At 40.7% G+C, this 27,008-nt stretch overlaps 1 protein-coding gene across 5 annotated transcripts in view; it reads right to left on the bottom strand.

Moving 5' to 3' along the window:
- Positions 1-2,692: 2,692 nt before the first annotated feature.
- Positions 2,693-27,008, bottom strand: part of MGAT5 (alpha-1,6-mannosylglycoprotein 6-beta-N-acetylglucosaminyltransferase) — a 132,352-nt gene continuing 108,036 nt past the window's right edge. For all 5 annotated transcript variants that reach the window (XM_054176983.1, XM_054176992.1, XM_054177001.1 and 2 more), the window contains 6 exons: positions 22,419-22,568; positions 13,921-14,067; positions 10,633-10,749; positions 9,780-9,854; positions 5,018-5,175; positions 2,693-3,280 (listed from right to left, as the gene is read on the bottom strand). In XM_054176983.1, coding sequence (XP_054032958.1) covers positions 3,082-3,280; positions 5,018-5,175; positions 9,780-9,854; positions 10,633-10,749; positions 13,921-14,067; positions 22,419-22,568 — 846 coding nt within the window. In that variant the 3' untranslated portion in view covers positions 2,693-3,081. The remainder of the gene's footprint in view (positions 3,281-5,017; positions 5,176-9,779; positions 9,855-10,632; positions 10,750-13,920; positions 14,068-22,418; positions 22,569-27,008) is intronic.

Genomic DNA, 27,008 nt, shown 5'->3' with positions numbered 1-27,008 from the left:
TGGGGAGGTGGTGGAGTCGCCATCACTGGAGGTTTTCAGGAGAAGACTTGATGGGGTGCTTGGTGCTGTGGGTTAGTTGTTTGGGTGGTGTTGGATTGGTTGATGGGTTGGACGTGATGATCTTGAAGGTCTCTTCCAACCTGGTTTATTCTATGTATTCTATGTATTCTATGTATTAAATTATAGGCCTTGATTCTTTTCTAAGATTGACGAGTCCTCTCTATAGATTTCATGGAAATAGGGTCAGACCCAATGTTTCTGAGGCCAATTTAGATGTCCTCTCCCAGGCTGAAGTGCCAGCAGCGCTGGTGTTCATGGTCTCAATTTTGCCAGGATGCAGTAATTCAGTGCTGTAGACTACAGAGAAACAGTGCTACAGCATCAGAAAAAACAGAGCTTGTAACGGAGTCTCCCTGCTGTGGTAAAGGCAAATGTAGCACTGAGTAAAGCACTAGACCAGAAAACCTTAGAATAACAAATACCAAACCCCTCCCCTCTGAAAGGTTTAGAGGCAGTGTGCCATGTGGAGCATACAGTGGGGGGAACAAGCAAATATGTATTTACAGCAGAGTCACACTACAGCAAAAAACTACATGGTTTGCATTCTTTAAGTGCACACATACCAATCTTTGTTTCCACCATCATTCTGTGAGGTCTCATCCCAAACTCCGTTCCTGCCCACAGAACCTCAGGCTGAACGGGCGAAGGCAAGTTCTGCTGTTGCCTTTACTTTCAGCACCAGGTACGAGTGTATTTTAACACACAGGATGTTCCAGTTGCACAAATATGCACAGCTATGTGGGGGATATTTTATATAAATACAGAAGGAATTGTTGTTCCTGCTCAGACCCACTGCCAATCCTCCTCCCCCGTCTTTTCCAGGGTATTAAAACTACCGCAAACTACGTTTGTGCTGACTGAAGGAAATGCTGAGCTGTGGTAACAGTAAGGATTTTCATACTAGCTTGTGTCTGTTTTCTTTTCATACAAAAAGTTTGCCTCCCATTAAGACTCAGCTGTTCTGTTTCTGGAAAATTACTCTAAAATCCAGCAGATTTTATCACTATCACAAGCCAGTTACTGGTGATCCCACTGCTCAACAGCCCCCACATGTCCTTTTTTGGATACTCAACCATCTCTCAGGATTAAGTTCCTGTGTAGTCCACAGCAATGTTATGGAGTGTTGAGGCAGGAAACGAAAAACTTGATAAAGCTAATTCATTGCTTTTAAATCAAAACTTTAAATGTACATTGATCTGTTCGTTTGTCTGGAGAATTCATCCACAATGAAGCAGCCTTTCCTTCGCTTGGTCTTTGGTAGGTCAAGAGACACATCAATATTCACACATGGATAATGAATGCCAAGTACAATAAAAATCTGAACCAACCAGCCAGATAGATCCAAGAATGGAGAATTTAAAGTATTGGTTTTCATGATTACCTGCTAACCATTGTTACGTTGTTGGGAGGTGTTTTTCCAACCCCCCAGTACGGTCAGGGCATGTCCAAATTGTAAGCCTGCAGACCATGACCACATTTCAAAATGCACTGCAGATTCCTCTCTCACTAATCTTAGCATATCATTTCCTGACTACCAATGGTGCTATCAAGCATGTCACCTTCTGCTGAAAATAACAAAAATTAGCTCTATAAAAAGAAGGTGATTTAGAAGATTTACTTACTGGTATTAAAAAAAAAAAAAGGTAGTTTAATTTGAGTTCCAAACTCTTGAATTGTTTTATTCTAAATCTGAAACTGGTGTGCCTGCTTGGGGAAAAAAAAGGGAAAAAAAGAAAGAGGGAAAAACCACACACACCCCCACAAAGGAGAAAAATAAGCAAAGAACCCACAAGACTGATCAATGCTTTTCTTAGCAGTTTGTCCCCTCCTGTTCTTCAGAAAAAATTTCTCTTTAAAAACCTAGCTAGTTATGAAGACGTTTTACATTTCTACCATACAATAATTATAGTTAGCTTAGTTTAACCTTTCTATGTCATTCAGCAACACTTTAACTACTGGAAGCCGTAGCAAACTGAGGCTCTAACGATAATATTGCTCCAATGATGCTGAATACTTTTTGCTTCACACAGTATTTCTAGTAGACAGACTACAACAGAAGCATGGGCTAATGCCAAGGATTACTCTCTAAATGGGACCAGTAAACTGTGACAAGTCCATTCCAAAAATGGCAGTATGTTTTTGTAGCTTTTCCACACTGAAGAATGCCATAACCCTAGTCAGTTGTCAAGTCACCAAGATGATGTGTCACACGCTGGCAGTTGCCTATTTGCTCATTCCTGATACTCTTTCAACTGCTCCAATGCAGCAGCCGTGATGCAGACAATGCCTTGTATACAAAGATTTCAAAAACCAGAAAGGAAATAAACAAAAAACAAACCCCCAACAACAACAACAAAAAACAACCAACAAAAAAACCCAACCAACAGGAAACAAAAGAACTGGGCCCAGATAACCCAGTAACAGGGTACAGAGCTACCTTGTGATTCCAAGTTCGTGTGAAGTAAACCACTTTATAGCCATTCAAGCTGAAGCAGTACCCAAACAGTGCACCTAGAATAAAATGTCAGTCCCCCCACCCTGCACCCCCCTCCCTCAAGCACACTTCTTATCAATTTTCTACTGGAATGAGACTGAGATCCTGTAGCTAGCCGTGATGAGGGACGTCTGAGCTCGTTAAACAAATAGAAAACACCTCACCCAAACGACAACAATAACAAAACCCAAAACAAACAAACAAACAAAAAGGACTTTGATGGGTCTGGGAATTTTCTACAAACTATTCTGTGCAGTCATCTTCAAATCACTGTAGTACATGAAATTTATTTCTCTTCGCAAACAGATGAAGGAATCTGAAGACTTACACCGCAAATGTTCTTATAGGAAAAAAAGATCAGTTAGCTGCTTGTTATGAATCCCTCCTCTCTTAGTAGGTAATTCTGCCCAGCAATGATAGCTTTGCCTGCAGCGCGAAACCTGGACAAAAGTGCAGGAAGTATAAGTAGCTCCTCTCAAAACTACTTACATTTTGTCCTCAACTCAAAAGAAGCTCTGCTGCTGCTGCTATAGGCAGTCTTTACAAAGCGCAACCTGCCCCTTAATATAGTCTCTGCAGGGGCAGATTCTTCTGTGGGTTGGGTGGGATCCGGCACAGCTGAACAGTAAGAGGTCACCTTGGAAAACACAGTGCTTCCTTCTTGCATCAAAAGAAGGGACCAGAATATCATTTGCAGACTCCATGGTGAGACATTCGATATTGTGCCTAAAAAGCAAAGTGCATGATCTAAATCACAGTGAAGTTTACAGGAATTTGGTGTGGTTTTCATCCTTCCTCACTAAAAATAAAATAAAATGCTGTATTACATCCTAAATTCAGCACATTTAGAATTGCAGATTCCCAGAACATGACTCTGATTTCTTTCCACCTGCGCAGATTCCCTCTGCAGAGGGCAGTGCAGCCTTTCCAATGCTACTCTGTTTCCTAAAGATTAATGGAAGAAGTTAAAAGGATAAAAATGCTTTTGAGTCTTCTCCAATGTGCAGTATATAAGTACACTATGGGTTTCTAATAAAAGAAACCCAAAGAACCTGAACTCCTGAGGTACTCTCCCTGAATTTAGCAGAGATCTGCCCCAGGCTAGGCACGCTGGCCCAGGCAGCCCTGGGTAGCTCAAGTGCAACCACAGCCAAATTGTGATGACAAGGCAATGCTGCTGTGTTACAGCAGAAGCTGGTCAGAGCAAGACCCACTGCTCTGAGGAACCAGCTGGCTGAAAAAAACCACCACAACAAAAAACCCCAGCCAAAACTCAAGCTGCCATTTTCTGGCCACAAAGCTTAAGCACGAGGGTGGCAATTCCAGCAGAGGCTTGTTTTTCACTTTTGCTGGGAACACTGGCAGCTTTCAGCTTTCGACAGATTTTTTTCTTTTCCCCCCACAGCATTATAATTTTGTCTAGACAGCTAGAAATGAAGCCTGACAAGGTTTTTACGTAAGCTGCTTCTGAAATCTCCTGGAAATTACAACTTTTCAAACAAAATACAAAAATAAAAACATTCTACAATTTAATTTAGCAAAAAGTGAAGCTGGAAAACCTAGGAAGCAGCCTGGTCTTGGAGCTTCAAGTGCTTTGTTTTCATTCTGAAAGCAACACAATCATATTCCCAAAGAGAGAGCACCTGAAAGGAGCATTAATTTCCTTAATGCATAGCTGGTAAGCTTTCTAAATTGGTACTAATACCTCTAATGTACAAGGGTTTACAATTCCCTACCTGGGACAAAACCAACAAAAGGTTTGCATAGGCACTAATTGCTAACTGCCAGCAAATAGCATTTCTGTACAGATGTTAATTGTCATCAGAGGGGGCTCAATAAATACAAGAAAAACAGCATTTTGTAAGTGCTGCATTTTAAAACCGTGTGAACTGAGAGAAATCCCACAAAGTGTGTGTGTGTGTGTGTATTTATCACCGTAAAATGCATTTTGTTTCTTGACCCAGCTGACTGGGCAGAGTTAGGGCTAGCAGTAAGAGTCACATAAGTTCACCAGCTCTCAGAAGGTTATGGGAAAAGCTATGGAGTAGTGCACCATAGTGCAAAGGGTCCATCCAAACACAATCACAGTCCTGGCAGCTGTGATCCCTGCAGCACAACCACCTCTGCCCAGCGCAAGCAGCCTGCCATCAAAGTGCACTGGCTGGGGCCCACACATAGAAGACGGAGGCGAGAAGGAAGAGATTTGAGTTTTGGCCTCGGTGCTATACTCCTCACTGCAAAAACACGTGCTATGTGAAATGCTGCTCCTGGCACAGCAGCAGCTTCTACCATCCACAGCTTCAAAGGACTGACAGCTAACCTCACAGCTTGCTCCAGCCCAGCAGACTCTTGTCGCCCTCCCCACCTTCCCTCCTCACAGAATTCATGCGCTGAACTTCATGTATGGCAAAAAGCAGGGCAACAAAGAGACATAATGCTATGTTTGTGCTTTTGAGTACTTACCTAAGCAGAGCTTTGTCCTTGTTGAGATGCTGGAAGAAGGAAGGTTCACAGATGAGCTGGCTTTCCTGACAAACTTGTTTACAGGATTTTCCAGGTTCAGCAATTTTTACTTGAAGGGCACTTAATGGAGGCCACATCACCTGCCCGTGACAGAAATCCTGCAGTGATAGATCAGATTTTATTATGGTACATCCAGTCCCTTCACAGCAATTTTTTCCCATTACTAAAATAGAATCCCTAAAACCATAGAATCAAATAAGGTTGGAAAAGACCTCAGAGATCATCAAGTCCAACCTATCCCCCAACACCTCATGACTAACTAAATCATGGCTTCAAATCCAATCCTGTTTTGAACACCTCCAGGGACGGTGACTCCACCTCCTCCCCGGGAAATAATTATTATCACCCAAACATTCATTTTGCAGATCATTTTGGTTGCATTCAAAATCAGCACTTTAAGCACATTTGAAAGGAATATTTTTCTTTTAGCATGAGGAAATGATCCCCTTTGATTGCTGCTTGAAATGTAGCAGTATCATTCCTCCCAAAGAATTTTCTTCTTTGCCTGTACCCTTTTCAATTTGTTATAAGCAACTCTACCTAGTCTCTACTTCTGCACCCAAGCCGGTCTGGCTTTCTCAGTGACTCCTGTTTCATTATCTCTGTGCTAGAAGAACCATTTTCCTAACAGCACAAATATCAGGAAGAAGTTCTAGTAGGAGAAGAATTCCAGAGGCTAGTTACCCTGTAGGCAAGAAATGTCTCAAGTGGTCCACGTGGGAAGGGTCAGGGGGCCTGCAGTGTTGTGGAGTGAGCTGAACTCAAAACCCCCTGAAGATTTCTATAAAGCAACCAGGATTCAAAGAGTTTGTTTGACTTTCCTGGTTGAATTGCTAGTAAAAGTGCTCTCTCAACACTAAAACCCCTGACCTGACTATAAATAATGCATGCAGTCAAGTGTCACCACAGTGGAGAGAAGGAAGAAAGAACTGGTGCCTCAACACACCTGCCAGTGAAAACTACTCAAAGATGAGTTCTTAAGGTCTTGACATTTAAAATGAGAAAAAGCAAAGAGAAAATGCTAATCACTGGTTTTATTTCACATGGTGTGATATTCAGACAGTATTTTAACATTTGACAGCTCTCATCCAAAGCTAATCCAAAAATGTGGGCCCAGTCCATCATGGTTTGCTTTCTCCTGGCAAAATTAATACTTGTATGAACAGGTCCCACACTGTGACCCAGAGGTTAGAAAGGCTGAACTACTTAAGTATTAATGAAACTAAGACTCCAAATAATTTATCAGTTCTCAGTATCAGTTTGGTGGTTTGTTTTCTGTTTAGTTTTGGTTTTTGTTCCTTCTGTTTACATTTCTTTGGCTGAAGGAGGAAGTTTTCATACTTCCAGGCCTAACCATAAATTGAATATTATACAATCATCAATCACAGAATATGCTGAGTTGGGGGAGACCTACAAGGACCACAGATTTCGGATCTTGACTCCACACAGGACAACCTAAAAGCTAAGTCATATATCTGAGAGCATTCGTTGTTCAAATACTTCCTGAACACTGACAAGCTTGAGGTAAAGACCACTTCCTGGGAATGCTGTTCCACAGTGCTTAGTCACTCTCTCAGAGGAGAGCTCTTTCCCAGTGTTTTCCCCTGATGCAGCCATTTCCTCATGCCATATTTGAAAAAAAAGACAGACTCATTTTAGAGCATATTTATGGTGGAAAAATTTTAGCAGCATCTAAAAAAAAATCAGCTTAACAATAGATGGTTAGAGGTGTTTTTTTAAGGAGGTTGTTTCAAAAAGGTCATTTTGCTATTTGTATTTACCACTGTGTTTATTCTGTGCTTTTATAAATCAGTATTAAAATACTAGATGCAGGAGGAGGACAACTCAATACTGTAATATTGACTACCTAATACTGTAATATCTACAATATAATACTGCAATATCAGATTGGATTCTTGGCTAGTGCAGGCAGAAGACAAAGGTTTTCAGAGAGAGTGACTTGCTTGTGAAGCTTCACGGTTTGCCAGGGGCTTCAGCTTTTAACATCTCTTAGTTGAAAACTCTCCCAAAAACTGGATGCAGCCTCCTGTTTCCAGTCCCTAGCTTGGTAGGGAGCTCCCTCACCTTATGCCACCTTGAAGCACGTCTCAGCACATCTCCTTCATCGATACCAACATACATGCCTGTGTTTCAGTTTGCTGTTTCTGGCTACTTTTCCTACTAACCATGAAAAGCAACCTAAATTTGCTATCTTCAGCCCACTCTATCTTGCCCCACAACCCTACATAAGGGTAAAATAAAGAAAATATGTTAGGTAAAAGAGAAGGTTAAGTTTCACCAAAGGCTGCATTTGTATTTGTTTCATCTAAAACCACAGTTTCAAGGTGAGACAAGCTTAGCCCTGCCATCAAAGGTATTCCCCCTCCCTCTGGCTTTTCTTGCTCTTGGGTGACCGTCCTCACACCACTCCCTTTGCCAAGCTCTGGTGCTCAGCTGACCCTCTACTGAGCCAAGTCAGTTTGCTAACACAGTAGAGCCCTGCCAAAAACATTTTCTGCTGGGTTCCCAAGTGCTCTGCTTGACCACATCTTTCAAAGTCAGCATGTCTGTTCCATCAGCCCAGCCTGCCTCATCCAACAGCTCCCAAGTTTTCAACAGGGAATCTCACAGCTGCCTCAGCTGCAGTTACCTGGCTGCTCTTTTGACGGCAGTGCCAATTTAAGCAGTTCCACCCTTTGGTTCCCACCCCACACTGCCACTTTGCAGAGCTGACACAACTGTCTGTGCAGCCACAGAGCCAACAGGATCAAGGGATGAATTCATCAGACAGCACAGACGCACCTAACTGCCCCCACCCCGGGCTGCTGGCACTGGCAGGGTGGAGCAGCCTGGAGTGAAAGCTGTTTTAATCCAGCTGAAGACAGTGCTCCTAAATACAAAACCACAGCTCACAGCAGTTGCCTTTCTTCAGGTCCTAAAGACCTTCAGCCCAGCTGCTGGACCTGAAGATTCAGGGCATTCACTGAAACTTTCCTGTGAACACTGCACTCCCCTTCCTGATCCTAAGTTCATGACCCAAAAGAGCAACTCCAGTCAAATCATTCAAATCCCACCATTTCACTGTCCCATAGGGTGACTTGTGGCTGAGTGTATCTGGCCCCATCCTGTTCACATTCAAACCGCCTCTGAAGACCATACTCTTGTGATTAATGCACCCCACAACCTCTGAACCCCATGCATTTTGTTCCAGTGCCAAGTTTGTGCTGCTTCCTCCGATGCCTGCATTCCATCACAAACTCTTCAAAAGAGGGTCTCAACTTGTATTTTTGCTTCATCTGACACGTTAATCAGGCCCAGCGCTAAGCACACGCCGCTAATAATGATGCTTGAGCATCCTGGGGGCTGAGAAGCAGTAACAGCATTTGACAGCTGATCAAAGCAATGAACAAAACTACAATGCTGCATTTATTTCTGAGAAGCTCCCACTACAGGCCAGGGCTTGGCCCTTGGGGGAACTCCAGAAGGGAGAGACAGGTTTGCCCCACTGATGCTATCTCTAGATTGTTTCCTTTTATCGCTTAACTGAGCTCCATTTCCTCCTGTATTGACAAAACCTCTCAATTACAGCTAACTCAGGTAGAAGAATCAAAAGAAGCAGAGATACTTTTACAGGCTATGGCATCAATACAGCATCAAAAAGCATGAAGTGTTCATTGGCAGGAAACTGGAAATAGCTGCATTATGTTAAGGACACTTGTGAGCTGAAGCTGTGTTATTCTGTTTTTCTGCCTGGAATATTGTCCTCTTTCAGCAACACAGGGACGGGAGCATGTGTGGTGCTTTTGAAAGAAATCCTGGATGTCAACTGGCATATCAGAGATACAGGTTTTTCCTATCTCTCTTCTGCAGCAGCCAGAACAAAAGGCAGAGCTGGCTGCTGCAACAGATCTGGCCTTGGGCAGAAGTCCAAGCAAACAGAGTTTCTAGAAATCAGTATCTCACAGAAATCTCTGCCGTTTATTACTCCCAGCTCCATATCTTGTGCTGCTCTCAGCTGGCAATTATTCAGGGGTGCAAAAGCCCCTTAAGTAACTGGTTTCCAAACCATTTAAATCTTCATCAATTGAAACAAAATACTTAGGCTAAAGCTTCTGGGCAGAATTGTCCAAGTGCAACTGGACCACAGGAATACCTCTGTATTTACACGATACTTCATAATCTAAAGATTCTTTGTAAGTACATAATTAAAGAAGTCAAACAGACACTGAAAAATTACTTTGCATTTCTGCTTTGATATAACATCAGAAGGTGGAAGGTTATTTGTCAGTCAAATAATAAATTAACCTCTCCCCTAATTTTACAAGCTCTTACAGCTCCTGAAATTCAGCCACATATGATAAATCAGACACTCAGAGATGAATCAGAAGAAGCAGAACTAACATTCTGGTAGCCAGCACTGTGTCTTAATTTCTAGTCAGTCTCTTTAGATATGAAAAATCCCACTGGTGCCAGATCTGGAAGAAGCCTCCCAATTCCTACATGGCCAAGTCCACAGAAGTGAATCTCTGAGCCCACATGGAATCCCCAAGGGAATTTCATCTCAGCAAGCACCGGCCCAGACAAAGGACTGCACAGTTACTGTTTCTGCTTGAATAGCAACAACACTGAGAAGCTTTGAAATGGAGAGGGTCAACCCTTTGCAAAGTAAAATATACAACTCAGCCACAATTGAAGTTCATACCTGTCTTTCAATAAACACATTCATCCTCTGAAGCATTCCCTCACAGGTAAATTCGTAGGGCAAATAAGGGTCAATCTGTGAAAACAGAGTATGTTATGGTTAGAGGGCTTTCTGGTTCTTTACATGAACTTCATGGTATGCTGTGTGGCAGCAAACAAACTCATTAACAAATCACAATTTTACAAAACCATCAGCAGTTTAAGGTGAATTTTGCTCCTTTGTAGAAGCAATAAAAGCTGCTCACTGATTTTCTTTAAGGAAATTCTGGGTGTACTGCAAAATAATAGATATAAAATAGCTTGAGACCCGATGGGATTCCAGAGCTCCTCTCTTCACTAAGCTACAGCTCTGGACTTGAAGTCAAAACTCCAACATGATGACAAAAAAAAGTAGGGGATGCCTTTGAAAATTACTTCATGCTTGGTTTTTTCCCCCCTAGACATGCCCTCATTACAATTTTGAGCTGCAAGTGCACAAGCCCTTCAGTGGTGGTAAAGTCGAGGCTACAGAATCAGTCACAAGAGCATTTATTTGGGCAGGCTGTGATGCTCGAAGAATCAGCAAGGAAACATCCTCATTGAATGCACAGAAAATGAAGACTGCTGTGTAACTTCCACAGGAAATTTGTATTTCTATACAAATGCACTCGTGCTCATTTTTTCAGGTAAAAACCGGATGTATCCCATACTAGACCAGGACAATCAGATACCACAGATATTATAACAATTTTCTCCCCCAGTATCCTACTGAAGTGCAGCACTCTGCTTCAAGCAGAACATAAGGAATCACTCCACATGAAGTACCCAACACACTCCCTCAAGCAGTGATGATGAGTTGAGGATACATTTATCACCTTTTGATTCAAAATTGATTTCACAGCCTTCTCAACTTCAGAGAGATTGTTGATGTCTACTGTCCAGACGTGGGGCTTCCCAATGTAAACCTCAGCATAGGGATGTTGAGATGTCAACTGGAAGGAAGAAATTATATTGGTAAACTTAATGTGTCAAGATACCCTTCCTTGTCACTCTCCTCATCAGACATTTTGCATGAAATGCACCAGAATAATGTGAGAATTCAGCTAGACTGTAACAGTCAGTACCATTCCTTCTGAGATATCTTTCAGATTTTCTGTCTTTAAGTTTAGAGAGTGAATTTGGTAGGGAAAGTGAAAACCAGGTATTAATGCAGATCATAAGTAACATTGGTGCACCTTTCATTTATGTCTTTGATCCTCATGATGACCCACATGCCTTTTATAAGGTGACCCTACTTTCCTACAGCTCATTCATGGAGCAGCTGTCCAACCCATCCTGCGTCCTGCTACCAGTCTTACCTGTCCTGTTACCAGTCCTGGTTAGACCTGCATGACTGGCTTTGAGAGAGCTCATCCTTGTCCTGTCTCGTCTTCAAACTACTTTCTGTGGGGCCAGTAGCTTAGGATGCCTTTGCACACAGACAGCTTCTGTAGCTGCCTACATTCACTTGCAGCCCACTGCTCCCACTGGCATTTTAAATCCCTCCCAACAGCACAGTGCTTCTCAAGGACTAACCTAGTCTAACCTTTTTCCAGTGGTATTTCCACTGCCACTAAACCTCCATGTATTTAAAAATTTGGTTACCATGACTGAGCTCCCAGGACACTTATTTCTGGACTTCAGATAGCAGAAGCTACATTCCTATTGCTTTCAGTAACAATAAAACCCCTTCCCTAGCACCTTCAGAAATATGAACGTAAACCAGTGTTTTCAGTTCCCCAGAGCTTTAGGAATTGTGCCTTGGACCACTCTTATGCAACCGTCTGAAGCAGTCAGCAACGTTAAAGCCAGATCTGCTCTTCTGACACTAGCAGCTGTTTTAAGTATGAAGAGCAACTAGCAATATATTGTTATGGCACCAATTATTCTGCATCTATATTCTCAAAACCATATTAGGCCTATTTCCTAATACTGAAATGCTTTAATTAGCTGAAGCTCAATGTTTTAGATATTCAGGAGACACTCCCCCAGTCCATTTAAAATCTACACCAATTCTTTCAAATAGATTTGTAATTAATTTCTTGTCACAGTTTTGTTTCCTTCCTAAAAGCAGAAAATGAAAGAAACCACACCCATCAAGTACACATTACAACTACTTTTAGCATATGGGTTTTTTTCCTCCAGGGGAGGTGAGGGAGGGCTGGGGGAAGAAGCAGAATGGAGAGGAAATATTGGTACAAATATTGGCACAAAAGAAGCTGCCTGAAGCTGATTTTTTTTCCCTTTGTTTCTCTTTCCTGGCTCTTTCCCCCAGCAAAATCATGTCCCAAGACAAAGCAACTGCTGGTCTAAAATGAAATTTCTAATTCCCAGCTTTTGTACAGTCTTTGCCACAGGACCCCACCTTGAGAGTTGAGGGGAACAGTCAACTCCCCTCCCAATAAATTCTACCTACAACAAGACAGAAACAGTGACTTGCAATAGTTACTTCACAAGAGTACTAAACAGACTTTATCTTCAGCCTGGTCTATTGATAACCAATTTATCCAATTTGCAGAACTACACAAGTGGTGGGTGGGTTTTTTTTTCCCTTCCCCTTTTCTTTCCTTTTTTTTTTTCCTCTCCCTTAACACTTGAAAAATATGAGAGAAGGCTTTAAGGGCTTTATTAATCCCAGTGAACCAGCACAAGGATTACTCACAATCAGCTCTGAATGCAGTCATGAAAACCAGTTAGAGAAAAGGGTACTCTTAGGATAGGTCAGCAGGGCATGTGAACACAGCAATATCTGGGATGAATGTTCATTATATTATTTCATATTAAAGCAGTCAATAGGGACTATTCTTCTGTGTAGGTCAGGTGCACAGCATTTCTATTAGAGCTGACACATGCCAGTGGGATTTAGCATGGCATTCTGAGCCCTAGAATTCCTATTAAAGAGTTAAGTGGGTCCAGATTATTTATTGAGCCTGACCAGTTATAGTGTCTGGGCACAGAACAACTGGAAATTAGACAAACAGTTGAGTGACCCACAGACAAAAAGCCCTGAAAAGTGCCAAGTCCAAGGAGAAAAGCAGGTTTTTGTGCGTGTGTGTAATTGCTATCTCCTTTGTTAGCAATGCAAGCTGTCAGAAGGGGTGAGTTTCAACTCTTGTCCTGCAGAAGCTGAAAGGCAATTACAGTCCTGGATCATAAAATCATTAGGAATTTATATTCCTAGTTTAAAAGGAAAACTGTCTATTTCTTATCAACTACCTGGCACTGCTCAGTATGTAATTTATATAGCACGTGAGTATCTCGAATTGGGAAATCCAGCTGTGCAAAGTTCTCATATCTAGGTGTTATTTTCTTTACATGGGTATCTGAAGAGAAGGCAAGTTTATACACCTCTGAACTTGCCCAGGGCGCAGGCAGGTAAAGAAAGTAAGTTTATAACCCTCTGAACTCACCAAGGTCACAGGCAAAAGTCCTGAGGTCAGAAATGGCTACATGACTGTTACATGCTTGCAATAGGTGTAGGCTGGATTTTACCTGCATCAAATAAGAAAAATACTCCCCAGCCAGCGCCAGGATGAGGGGCCAGTTTACTTAGCCTCCTTCTTCTCTAACCAAGAGTCTCAATGCACTGGCTGTTTTGCAGCCTGAGGTTTGGTTTTCCTGTTCGCTGAATGTCTTCAGTGTTTATCACAGACACGGTGGGCTGTGACCATTAATACCTTAGCTCAACAGTACCTTGAGCAGGTCTTCTCTGGAGAAAAACACCCAAACTATCCCCGAACACACATCAACCCACAAATGGCACTTTTATAATTTGCTCAAACACACATTTACTTCCTGAACAGCACAGTTCCTTCAACAAAATACCACCGCCTTCAAATGACACATCATTTATCAGATGCCATGATCTCTCCCTGGGCAGAACGTCGGCTTTTCAAGAGAAACTTCAGCTTGTGATCATCTATCAATGAGAATTAGGGAAACCTAGAAGTAAATCTTAACTGTATGCTAATGAAAGATTTTGATTATCCTATAAAAATAAGGACTGACAATGCCACCAAAACGGCTGAAGAAAATGAAAGCTGCATCCCTTTTGCAATAAACCAGGAACATCTTCCTTGTATTTTTTTGACTAAAAAGAAATCAGTAAGACTGATAGAACTTACCTCTCGGAGTGTAGGCTTGCCTTTGAAAAATTCTGTGTTTTTGCTACTTTTTGGTGGGTTGAATCTTAAATTTAGAAAAGCACATCCGTTAGCAATAGCCTCTAAAGGAGCCGGTCCTTCGTATGGAAATCCGAGACCAACGAACAGCTGAAAAGCAGAAAACAAGGGCTGCCTGAAGTTCTGCTTCTTACCAAACCTGAAAGCTAAGAGCTAAGTGAAAATAAACAACAATGTATCCTAAACGTACCAGCCTAAAAAATGTATCCTTAAGAAGCAAATGGGAGAATTTCAGCAGCTCCCCCCCCGCTACCCAAGCAGAAACAGAATGTTCTGTAGCAGACATTAGACAATAATCTTCTGTAATGAGCTGAGGTGGTTTTTCATGGAGCTGAGGCAACAACAGACCCTTTCAGTTATTGTTTTGAAAAAATAACAATTAAAAAAAAAAGTCCTTTGGTGGTTTGACATGAGACTGCTGAGGCTCTCCTGCAGGTACAGGTTTTACCGCAGCACCCTCAAACAGCCACAGTAGTGTTTTCTCCCTCTCCCCATCTGGTTTTGACAGTAGGAAAAGGCTCCTGCCCGGCTGATTTAGCCTGCTCATTAAAACGGTAGATGGCAGCAAACAGCAGCTGAAGACACTACCTACATGCAGACAGAGCTTCCATAGGACTGAGAGAGTTCAGTGCCGCCAAGGTAAAGGAGGAAAAACGCATCAGAAAGCTATTCTTGCATCAGCCCAGCATGCAGGTGCTCTCGAAAAGGCAGTGCTTTTTGCCAGTGTCAAGTAATCTAGTATTTTTCCAGAGTTCCCTCGCTCTTGTTGGGACCTTGACCCCTTTCCTGCCCCAATATAATTAAAAAAATCCCTGAATTAAATTGAGGATTATTCCATCTTTATCTGAACGCATGAGGAATGGGAGAATTAAAAGCTCTGGCTAGGAGCAGCAATTTCTCATCACTGCTGTATGATCTAACATATCTATCTCTCTGTATCTCTCTCTATATGCATACATATATATATAGCTAGCTACCAGGTTTTTTCCCCCCAAGAAAATAGATTAATCTTCCTATTAGGATCATGTATCCAGGATGCACATATTCAAAGAGGTCAAATTATACTATTCTGCTTTAAATTTGCTGCAACATGGAAGTGAATCCCTTGAACAGAAGATTTAGAACTGGAGGCTCTTTCTAGGAGCTGATGCATAAATCTCTAGCTGGTATTGTCATGCACAGGCACTGCAGCATCAATCCTCTCTGACCCATTGCAATGAAAGGATAAAATCTGAGTTGGCTTGTTTTAAACAGCAAGTTAACACTCCCCAGCATAGCTGAGGGCATGCAATTTTCACTGCATGAAGCTGAATATTGATGTTTCAAGTTTTTGAATTTCAGGTTAAGAAAATGCCGCCTACTTGCAGAAAGTTTCTCAGTTCTCTCACAGATTTAAATCTTAAAGGAAACTCTCCAGTGGCTCACCAAAAAAAATCTGGAAGGCTATTTTCACTAAAGCTAGATACCTAAATTTGGACTTTATATATGGCATGAGATACATATATCTTTGAATCAGAAAAACAACACATAGATTTATAGAATAGTTTCAGTTGGAAAGGACCTTAAAGACCATTTCTTTCCAACCCTCCTGCCATTGGCAGGGCCACCTTCCACTACTAGCAGACTGCTCAAGACCTCACCAACCTGGCCTTGAACACCTCCAGGGAGGGAGCATCCATGACCTCCCTAGACAACCTGTTCCAGTGTCTCCCCACCCTCACTGTAAAGAATTTCTTTCTAATTTCCAATCTAAATCTACCCTCCTCAAGCTTCAATCCATTCCCTCTTGTCCTGTCACTACAAGTCTCCTCGTGTCTTTTTTGTAGGCCCCCTTCAGGTACTGGAAGGCTGCTATAAGGTCACCCTGGAGCTTTCTCCTCTTCAGGCTGAACAGCCCCAACTCTCACAGCCTGTCCCCACAGGGCAAGTGCTCTAGCCCTCTGATCATCTTTGTGGCCCTAATACCAAATTTCATCTCACAAGAGGCTTAAAGAAAGGTAATCTCTTGAAAACAATCAGTTACAGACCTGAAACTATTTAACGCACTCTGCACACATTATGTTATTTATTTAAACTACTCTTTAGCTGAGGCAGAAAAACAGCTGAGAACCAGCAATTAAAACCAGCTGAAGTATCAATTCTCCTGTGATCCTGTGTTTGTGTGTTATGTAGAGAATGCTGGTTTGTTTGCTTCATTTTTCACTTTTTTACTAAACGGCTGCTGTGCACTGCTGAACAGTTCTGTGTCTGACTGGTCCGTTTATTTAGGAGGGAGCTCCATGGGGAAAGAAACATGGGTTTATGTTTTGACAGCACAGAGCACACTGTCAACACTTAATCTATAATAAATAGCTTACCACCTGTTTCACATCCATTTTCCAACCTCACCTCTAAGCAGCACCATGCCTTTGAAGGAAGAGAGATGTGTCTGATTGCTAGAATGGTGCCTGTTTGTGTCTGCGCTGCCTGCTGGCCTGAGGTTGCCGCCTGCCTCACAGATGCTTGCAAGCTCCGCCTCCCCCACTCTTTCTTTCAGCCCTCCAAAACCACATCTCCATCAGGTCAGCTGAAATTCCCAAACTGAATCTGAAACTCTGCCCCTGTAAATTGCCCTTTATTAACAGTCCTTGGGTAGGGAGCTAATAGCTCGGTATGGTATAAAGTGCAAAACTCAGGAATATCTTAATTGCCTCGTGAACATCACATTCACTATGATTAAAAAGCCAAGCATTAGAGAACAAAGGTCATTTCTGTAACTCATGACGCTCCAATTTGCTAATCCTTTGAATTATGTGCTGTTCTGTTATTTCCAGAAAGGCTAAAACCGTCTGTCAAGGCACTTCTTAAAAGTATGCAAACAAGGCAAGTCACTAATTGAAAAAGAAGTGAAAAAAAGCAGAAGTAACAGGCAACAATTCTCAGGCACCAGTGAAGCAAGCACCCATCCTCAGTACAGCTGAGGCTGTGTGGAAGACAAGGCTTTGTCCCCCAAAATGGTGAAGATTTAGAGCAGTATGTGTTTCCACTACGTAGTGATATCAGTGTACGCTGTTGCTTCCACCACATAAGGCACTGACACAGGCTTTTTGGGTACTTTCTTACTGGACATTATGTCTGTTAAAACAGTTCAGCATGGAGAAACCCCTTCACCCTATGGCTGAAATTCTATAATGCAAATGCTGGTAATGCTCATGGTTCAGAGCATTAGCCCTGGTCTGGCTTTGCTGGTTGCAGCACAATTGCTATGCAGAGTAGTATTTTGTTGTACTTTACTGGTTGATTAGTGCTTGAAATAATTTTAATTGTCTTTATGTCAGCACTTTTCTCAACTTTCAAATGTTTTTGAAAGCCAGAACCACTATTTTTCATGGAGTGCTCTAAGTGGGCACATGCCACAGTAGGCCTTAGTTTACAGAGCCCCATATATCAAGGTGATGCCAGGACGAACTTACAATATATATCTACAGGAGAGATCAGCGAATAAATACAGATGTAAAATGTCACTGTAACAGCAGTGTGTTATTTGTTTTCCTAAACCATTTCCTTGATTGCAAGGTCTGATACCCAGGTGTGTCATGCCTGCAGGTCTGCATCAATCAACCCGGGAGATTCAGATCTGCAATCTCACTTGGTTAGCTTGAGTAAATAGAATAGAATAGAATTGTCAGGTTGGAAGAGACCTTTGAGATCATCAAGTCCAACCTATCATCCAACACTATCTAATCAACTGAACTATGGCACCGAGCACCCCATCAAGTCTCTTCCTAAACACCTCCAGTGATGATGACTCCACCACCTCCCTGGGCAGCCCATTCCAATGGCCAATCACTCTTTCTATGAAGAACTTCTTCCTAACATCCAGCCTAAACCTCCGCTGGTGCAGCTTGAGACTGTGTCCTAAAGTAGGCATTAAAATTCTTAAGCAGCAATAGTATAGTTTTCATCAGAAAGGCTCCTCAGGAACCTTTTCTGGCTTTGCAGCAAACTGAACCCCTGGTTTGGAATTTCAGGCTCTTCTGTTGGCTACCCAGCATCAGACCAGACAAGACATCATTCTTTTCACTCCTTTCATGGTGTAGTATCTAAGTGGAGACTTCTCTGACATGAGAAGTGCTTCACAACCACTCCCACGAAAAAAACAGTGTGGTTTGTTTATATTTTCTGGAAACCACTGACTTTCAGAGGATGCTGAAAAATTTATTCGCGGAGTTTATGGCACCAGATTGGACCATTATTAAAATGAGTGCTTGAACAAACAGTCTTTCTAAATTATAGCCACAAGTATAAAATAAGGAGTGAATGTTTCACTTCACTGACTGCAATTCTGACTAGCTGGATATTTAAGGGAAAAATTTCATATTCCAGAGACTAAGTGCTCTAGTGCCATAAACAGGAGCATTTATCTCCTCTTCTCCCCTTTCTGACATTACTGTGCTTTATCTAATTTATTCTGTCAGACTGGTAGGCTTTCACCACTTTCACATGCTTCCTCACTAAACTTACATATTCTCTTCCAAACTACAGAAAGAGAATTGTAGCAAAGGTTAACTATCCTGATATATTTTTCTCATGAATATAAAATGCCTTCTGGAAAAGTCAATCCTTTTGTGATGGAAACATCTTTAGAACGGAATTGCTAGTTAAATGCCTGTGCAGCTGATTTTGTGAAGTGTATGGAAGTAAATAATAAATTAATTCATAAAAGGTAGTATGGAAAAAAAAAAAGAAAGAAAAGGCTGTTTTCCAATGTCAGCTTATCCAACAATGCAATGGGATTTTTCCCCAAACTCTCTAAAGAGGCTGCAGCTCCTACTTTTATTAATCACCATTCAGAAATTGTGAAAGAATTTGGATTTCCTCAAAAATTCACAGTGACTCAAAGTAAAAAGCTGCATCTCAAACTTTCTGGTAGGGAGAAGTATTTCTCAAGAATTCAGTACTGGTTCTTCCATGAGAGTCTGGTCCAACTCCTCCAGCTGCCCACTGGGCAAGAAGCCAGGTAAGTTGGCAGGAAGGCTGCCAGCTTGCCTATCCTATTTTCCTCTGATGTGATGAATAGCTTTACATCTTCTCATTAGGAACTGTTGACATGTCTCGTTTTTGTCATGCATTACACAGCTGAACTAACCATGATGAATCTCAAACAGCCTCCGCTTGCTTGGAAAACACACTTACTCTGAAATGTGTTGCTTTACAATACACACCAGAATGAAATGGCAGCTGCATGCTTTTCAGAATAACCGTGTCCTATGCCGACTACTGCAGAGAGACCAACTACATTCTGGGAATGCAAAGCTCCCATCCAGAATTACGCCTGAGCTGTCAACTATTGGTGTTTCACTCTCTCGGGGCAAAATTAGGCAGTGCAACATAAACAGACACTTCTGAACACGCTAAACTTGTTGAATTATTATTTAGCGCTGTTTCTCAAAACCAGATCATTTGTCAGCTGACCTAACAAAAACTTGCTAATGCACTGTTGAAATCACAAGCAACGAAAGACAATCATAGCCCTTGCATCTCCAAACATATATTGAGAAAAAGAAAAAAATCAGAAAAGTTTCTGGAAGCTTAAAGCCAAAGTTTGGTGCTTCGAGGCAGCTAGCAGCAGGCCTAGATGGTTCAAGCGAGCATTGTACCCACGGATGTCACCATCTTGGAGCTACAGCTCTGATTATTCACCTACTTTTCAGAACACCGATTGTCTAGTGACAAAACCCCATAACTAAATTCATTATGAGGCTCTGGTCACGTTGCCTAGCAATTAAAGTGATTAAGCCTAAAAAGTGTCTTTGAAGATCACCGGATGCATGTGCACACATAGCTGAGGCTACCCGGGGCACAAAGCCCCCATTCAAGTCAGTCTGATTTTTGTGGAAAACCTGCACTTATTTTAGCAATTCAATCCATGATCCATTTGATATAAACACAATTGACCCACACAGGCAGCAGATGGCCAGTAGAGACAGGTGAGTGGTGTTTTCTGCTGAGCTACATTGAAGTACTGGCTCTCAGCAGGTATCAAAATCTGAGGCTGTGAACGTACAGACAAGACTTAGAGCGAGGATATCTGTTGATCAACACTGTGAGGCAACTGTGTGCGCAGGCAGAACAGCCAGCACACCTATGAGATACTAAACACCTGCTAGCAAGAAGAAAATCAACCCCAAAGTTCATCTCCAACTGAAAAAGCCCAAATAAATCAGATTGTAAATCTGTTTCCACTTTCAATCTCAGGATGCTGCTGCTTTGTTTTTCGTTAAACTAGATGTATTGGCATAGCATTAGACAGGAATATTAACCAAAATTCCTGATGTCGTACACCATATATTTAATTTCATTTTGTTGTGACATCAAAAACGCTGCACTCCCATTTGCTTGATAACAGCAAGTATTAGGAGAAGCAGATGGATACTTAACTGATTATCATCAGTTCAAAGTTTCGTTAGCCTGGCTGCATCATAAATAAATAATTTCCTTAATAGGAAAAGAGCTTTTGGCATTTGCAAATCTGCCAACAAAAGCTCAGAAAAGCCTATGAAAATATGCTTTGCAAACTTAATTTCAAAAGTTTCTTATGAAAGATTCTATCAAAACAATAATGGGATAAAAACCACTGGCTTCCTGGTACAGAGTTCTGAAACATACTGATGTGTTTCTCAGTGCCATCTACTAAGAAATGCAGCAAATACTCTAAGGATTTTCCCTAATGTAAGGAAATAAAAAACCCCAATAAAGCAACAAATCAAAGCCAAGGCACCACAACAGTATAAAAACATTCTACACATCTAAAATGCTTGTAGGACTCTGAACAGAGTATAGCGGAGATCCCTGCCTTTCACAAAAGTACAGCCTGTGAAATATAAGCAATTTACGATCTCAGTACTTCATGAGATCCTATCTTCCATCTGATATTGCAATTAAAGCTGACTGAAGCTAGTCTGGTTCCTTCCTGTGTCACAAACCCCACATAGCTGCACTGTGAGCTGTATAATGTTTATGGATCAACTTGAATTTGTGCTAAAGCAAGTGCATCTTTACGTTGCATCTTAGAGCATGACAAATATAACCAGTAACAAGTCCATGAGCTGTCTACTTACTGTTGAAAATCAAGCTTTTTGCCTGATGAAGAATTAGAGAAAGACTTAGTCAAACATAACTACTACTATGAGCCATACTTTATAATCTTTACAGACTTCAGTAATTCTGTAGAACGTCCCTTAGCTTATTTTACTATTCTAGCAAATAGAACACTTTTTTCCCCCCCACCCCTAGAATAAAGTCACTGTTTGTGCTTGAGGTTATTACTATGTCAATACACCTCCCACGTTAGTACTATGATTAACACCACGATTCCATGCTCCACACAGGCAAAAGCTGTGTAATCTCGGTCTTATCTATGACAAAAATAAATGTTGACTTGTTAATCTGCAACATTATGTTGTATTTGTATGCATCAAGTACATACACACAGTGGTTGCCTGTAAAAAGTCATAATTTGCCAACAGCTGTCACACAGAGATGTCAAATTACCATCATTTTCCCAAATATTTCAAAAAGGAGATCTCTGCAGTCGTGTGGGAAGACTGAGAGGAGCTTGCTTTTTTTCTTTTCTTTTTTTAAGATTCTCCTGTAGAAGTGCACAGCAAAAAACTATCAACAATAGAGAGTTAAGTGGTGCAGCTCCACAAATTTTGCTAGTTTTACCATAGAAACTATTTCTTTCTTAAGCTAGAAGTTAAGGATCCTATTTAATGTAATTTAACAAACATTTTTTTTAAGTTGTAAAGCGCAGCAAAGATTCTGAGAATGGCACAGAAATCCCCACAAAGCATTCTAACTATGGGGACAAAATTTTTGTTTCAGTGTATATACTGTCCCTTATCTCGAGTTCCCTTGACTAAGGGGCCACAGGCAAAGCACACTACAAAAAGCAGACTCTTTTGCTCACTCTCCCTGCACAGCTGAAGTAGAGGAAGTAACTGAATGGCAAATGAAGTGCTTGCTTTTCTTCTTTTCTCTCCCAGAGAGTGGGGTTGCTCTAGGTTAAAGTCGTTGGCAGGGCAGAGCAAGCGTACCAACTGTAGAGCTGTCAGATATCACCTAACTTCCACACGAGGGATGTAAAAGAAAGCACGTTCTCAGCTGATAATCTCCTGGAGCTGAATACCACATTCAAGAGAATGAAAATTGCATTTATCCATGTTTCTCAAGCTGCTGGTTAGCTGTGCCTGTGGGTTGTCATTTCAATTTTCTAATAATAGCTGTCAATCCACAAAACATGGACACAATGAAAAACATCTTCTTAGCACTGAGAAGACCCCTTAAGCTCCTTTATGTTCGACCATTTCTCTCTCCAACGCTTTTCATTGAAATGCAGGCACTTTAGACGCCGTCTGTCTGTAGCTACTTTTGCCAATACTCGCTCTTGCCAAACTTACTTTGGTTTCTCTCAGCAGAAACTGCAAATCCCGCCCACTGAGTATACCATGGTTTTTTACATAGCCGGGAATATAGATGGTGCTCGTTCCATGAACAGTTCCATGGACTTCCATGTAGGTGTGGATGACGTCCAGATAAGCCTTCTTATCCTGTAAGAATAACAAGAAAATAGTTTCAGTCTTCACTCATTTCAAGTAGTAGTGTTTGATGGTCTAGTCATGGGGTTTGTGGTGTCAGGTTGGACTTGATGATCCTCGAGGTCTCTTCCAAGCTTGGCGATACTGTGATACTGTGACCTGAGATGGTACCACAAAAATCAGGGGGAAAAAATTACTCATTCTTACAAAATTTCCACACTATTTGATCTTTCATTACATTATTAGTCCTGTCTTCCACTAGAGTGGCAGGAAACTACAACTTCTTCATTCACAGAATAAATAAATCAATACCAAGGTCTGATTACTAATTGGGGGAAAAAAAAACCAAACAGGTAACCATGAGATAGTTCTAGTCTCAGCATGCCTAAAGAATATTTTGCCTAAATATACTAAAAAGCCTCCTTTTGAAATACCCAAATATCACTGTTTCTGTCAGAGATGCAAAATACTTAGTAATTATCCTCTTTGTGAATCTCACCATAGTAGGATGCCGTACTGCTAACTGAATAACTGAAAACACATCTTTATCTAAACACCTAGAACTGAGTCCCATGAGATACCTACAAACACTCCACTTACCTAAAGTTTTAAAAGCATTTTGGGAAAGACCCAAAGAAAAATAATGGCTTTAATGTTGCACTAAAGAAACAAACTAAATAAATAAAAAAAAAAATAGTACATAATTGTAGTTTGCAAACAAGAATTACTTTAATTTTCAATGCCATATGTTTTTTTTGAGTTTTAAAGACTACTAGCATTCCAAAAGCAATTAGCTGGAGAGTCTATTTACAGCCAGTAAGCAGCACAGATCAGAGAGACTTTCCCTCAATATTTGCACATAATCTTAGTAATAGCTCTAAAATCAGGCAACAAGTTTCTGTACTTGTTGGCGGCATGACAGTTTTTAAACATTCTACTTTCACTCACTATTTTTGTCATGTAAATTTTGTACACAGCTCTGTGCAAACGATGGCCAGAAGTTCATTCAAAGGGCAAGCAGACTGGTGAAAATTATGGCTTTTCAAATCTAGGAGGCAATAAGGTATCAGGTCTCAGCGAATGAACACAATCAGTCCTTAAACCTTCCTTGCTATATTAATTGTTGGTGTACATTTGAACACACAGGGAATGTAATGTCACATAACAACTGGCATCTAGGTTCAGCTTGCTCTGTTGGAGAAACTGTTTGTGATGAAGTAGATTGTCTGCCTCATTACTAAATCACCCTGTTCTGGTAGTGATGCCAAGGCTGCACCAGTCAGACAATGTCCTGGGCTAAGCATTATATAAAAGAGCCAACAAATGAAGACAAATGTGCTTTCTTGTCTGATGAGACTGCTATTATTGTTAATTAGCACAAATTATTTAAAAAAACTAAAAGCTTGCTCCATTTGCTCCATTTTTATTTTTTCTTTCACTTCAGATCTGAATTACTTTGAAAGAGATGTTCCTCCCATTACTTGTAAAGTAAAATGGTGTAATTAGAAACTGTTGAGAAGCTCATATACTTTGTCATGAGAAAATCCATTGCAGCACTTTTCCTTTGCAAATGGGCATGAGAAATATAGATGGAGTAGGCTGCTCTGGTTTCCAGAGCAGCAGCGGTCTGTCACTAGAGGTATACCTTAACCTGCCTGCCTGGCTTTTAGCACAAACAGGGCATGGGAGTTAGGCTGGAGTGTTCTGAACAGGAGGAGAAAGCAAGGAGCCACAGGTACTGCTGACATGATCTGCCTACAGGAAGAACACTAATGCACTTGCCTCTGATTTTTTTGGCTCACATGACACAAGCTGATGACATGAATGCACTCTAATTCACGGAAAATATGAGAAGCTACAAAGAACAAAACCAGGATTACCTAAAATTGCATGCACTTATTCTAAAGATTTCAACAGCAATTTTACAAACCTGTTATGGAGTATTTGGCTGCTTTAAAATAAACTATTTGACATTAAAATTATTTAGTGTTTATAATCTTTCTAATGGCTCCTGGATGTTGTTTCTTTTTAGCTGCAGAACTGCTGTTGAAGACTTTATATAGGTTCAAAAGAGCAATTATGGAAGAAAAATCATGAATGAACAGATACACACAACTTTAGGCCCAAGAAGCTGATGAACAATTAGTCTTTGGTGAGTGTCAAACATGCCTGATTTCACATTCTTCATCAGACAGCATGTTTTGGCTAGTTTTGCAGTCAGAATACCGAGACAGATAAATCTTTGATCTGAACTGGCCTTATTATCTTTATTGGCTCATTTTCAAAGATGAATGTAAAAGGGACCAGAAGAAACATAACATTTTCACAGGTCTCCTGATTATCTGTGATGTCAAGAAAAATCTAAAGGGATTCTGAACAGGATTTAAAAAAGGAGCATACTAAGATAGGATGAAAAGAAAAAACTTCCATGTTGTGTTTATAGTAGTATTCGGGGAAGGAAGGTGGGCTGTAGGGGGAGGGGTAGAAGGAGAGTTTTTATTTAAACTGCTACAGTTACAACAACATATAATAAAAATTAATAATGTCATAAAATAATAGAATGGCTTAGGTTGGAAGGGACTTCAGAGATCATCTACTTCAACCTCTCTAGTATGGGCAGGGATGCCTCTCAAGAAGACTTGGCTGCTCAAGGCCTTTTCAAACGGGCCTTAAACACCCCTCAGGGAAGAGGCATTCACAATCTCCCTGGGCAGCCTATTTCAGAGTCCCACCACCATCATACTGAAGAACTTCTTCCTAGTCCAATATATTTCCATTAACTAAGCTGACATACAGATTATTTTTAAAACTAATACCTAACAAATCAATACAGCTTAGGAAGACAAAGCAAAAGCAATCATAAAATCAGCACATTTTCAGCATCTCTGCAAGTACAAACAAAAAATTAACTATCCATAACTTTAATTCAGAATATTATTTACTCATATGACTGACTTCTTTCCTGATTCACAGTCTAAAACCACAGATAAAGCATTTAGCATCCCAAACATCATCAATTATTCCGTTCATGATATTTAAAACATAATGGACTTTCAATTGGTGTTGTTGGGCCTCTACCTCTACAAGATAGGGTAACTACTGTAAACTGTGCCATAGAGTCTACAGAAATGATTTTTCCTCACAAAGGCATAAGTAAAAGGATCAATACATAAAAAAGTTATGAATTAATTTTCAAACCACAACAGTAAAACATGAATAAAAGTCCCACAGAAGCAGAGAAAAATCTTTCATCCTCCAAAGGGCAACCTTCTTTGTTTTAATCAAATGAAATTTTACAAGAACAATTGGAATTGAAAGCAGCATCTTTCCTTTGTCCCCTGTACTTAAAACAATTGTTATTAATTTTTCCAAAAGTCTATCTTTCTGAAGGAAACAAACCAAAAAAAGGCCCAACCAAAACCTCAGAAGCACAATCCAAAAAAACAATCACTTGATAGGGTACTTGGTTGCATGGTTTAGTTGATTAGGTGGGTTCGGTGATAGGTTGGACACGATGATCTTGAAGGTCTCTTCCAACCTGGTCTATTCTATTCTATTCTACTCTATTCTATTCTATTCACTCCTTTATTCCCTTGGAGTCAAAAGCAACTTTCATAGTCATCTAAAATGCACCCTATAAATACCATTAATATCATATACTTTGCACAAACCTCACTAACATTCATCTCCTTTTGCATTTGAGTAGCCCTGAATTTCTACCACCCTTGTAGAAAAGCGTTATTTTGGATCATAACAGTATGTATGTATTGTAACAAGCCACTTCACAAAAATAATCAGGACAGATAATTCAATTCTAAACATTAAAATCACTGAATCAGAAAACATGCCATTTATAAATAGAAAGGCTACAAGTAAATAAATCAAGAGGTGTGTTTTTCAAGCAAAATATCAACATTCCTTCAAGTGTTAATTCACTTCCTGACTTTGTTTGCTTGTGTACATATATAAATATTCTTTTATCTTAAATTGCTTGACAGCATACTCTAGATTTTTACCTTCTCCAAAATGAATTCAAGAGGAAAAGATCATGGGCTGCTGGCTAATAATGCAAAATCAACATTCCCTGTGGAGTTTGTAAAAGACTATTTGCCAACGTCTGCTGCCCCTATCACAAATACAGATTTTGAGCATGAAAGACAACCACATTGGGGGGAAAAAAAAAGGCAAATTATTTCCCCTCAGAATCAAAATGGAAGTCTAATGGTGAGTAACAGTCACACAAACCTTTTCTGAAACAATTTTTCAGCAGCTAAAATAAACATGCCACTTAGGAAAGTGCTTTTTGCTGTTCACTGACTTCAGAACTGTTATTACTGTTCATCAATTATTTCCACCTACTTTTAAAAGCATTATGGTAAGGCCTTTCTCATCAAAGAAGTCGAATGACAACTGTCTGATAAGTCTTTCCCTGTGACAATGTTGACAAGATTC

This window comes from Dryobates pubescens, chromosome 2, assembly GCF_014839835.1.
Source record: "Dryobates pubescens isolate bDryPub1 chromosome 2, bDryPub1.pri, whole genome shotgun sequence".
Classification (NCBI taxonomy): Eukaryota; Metazoa; Chordata; class Aves; order Piciformes; family Picidae; genus Dryobates; species Dryobates pubescens.
Note: the sequence above shows the minus strand (reverse complement) of the source record. Positions and strands in the feature narration are given on the sequence as shown.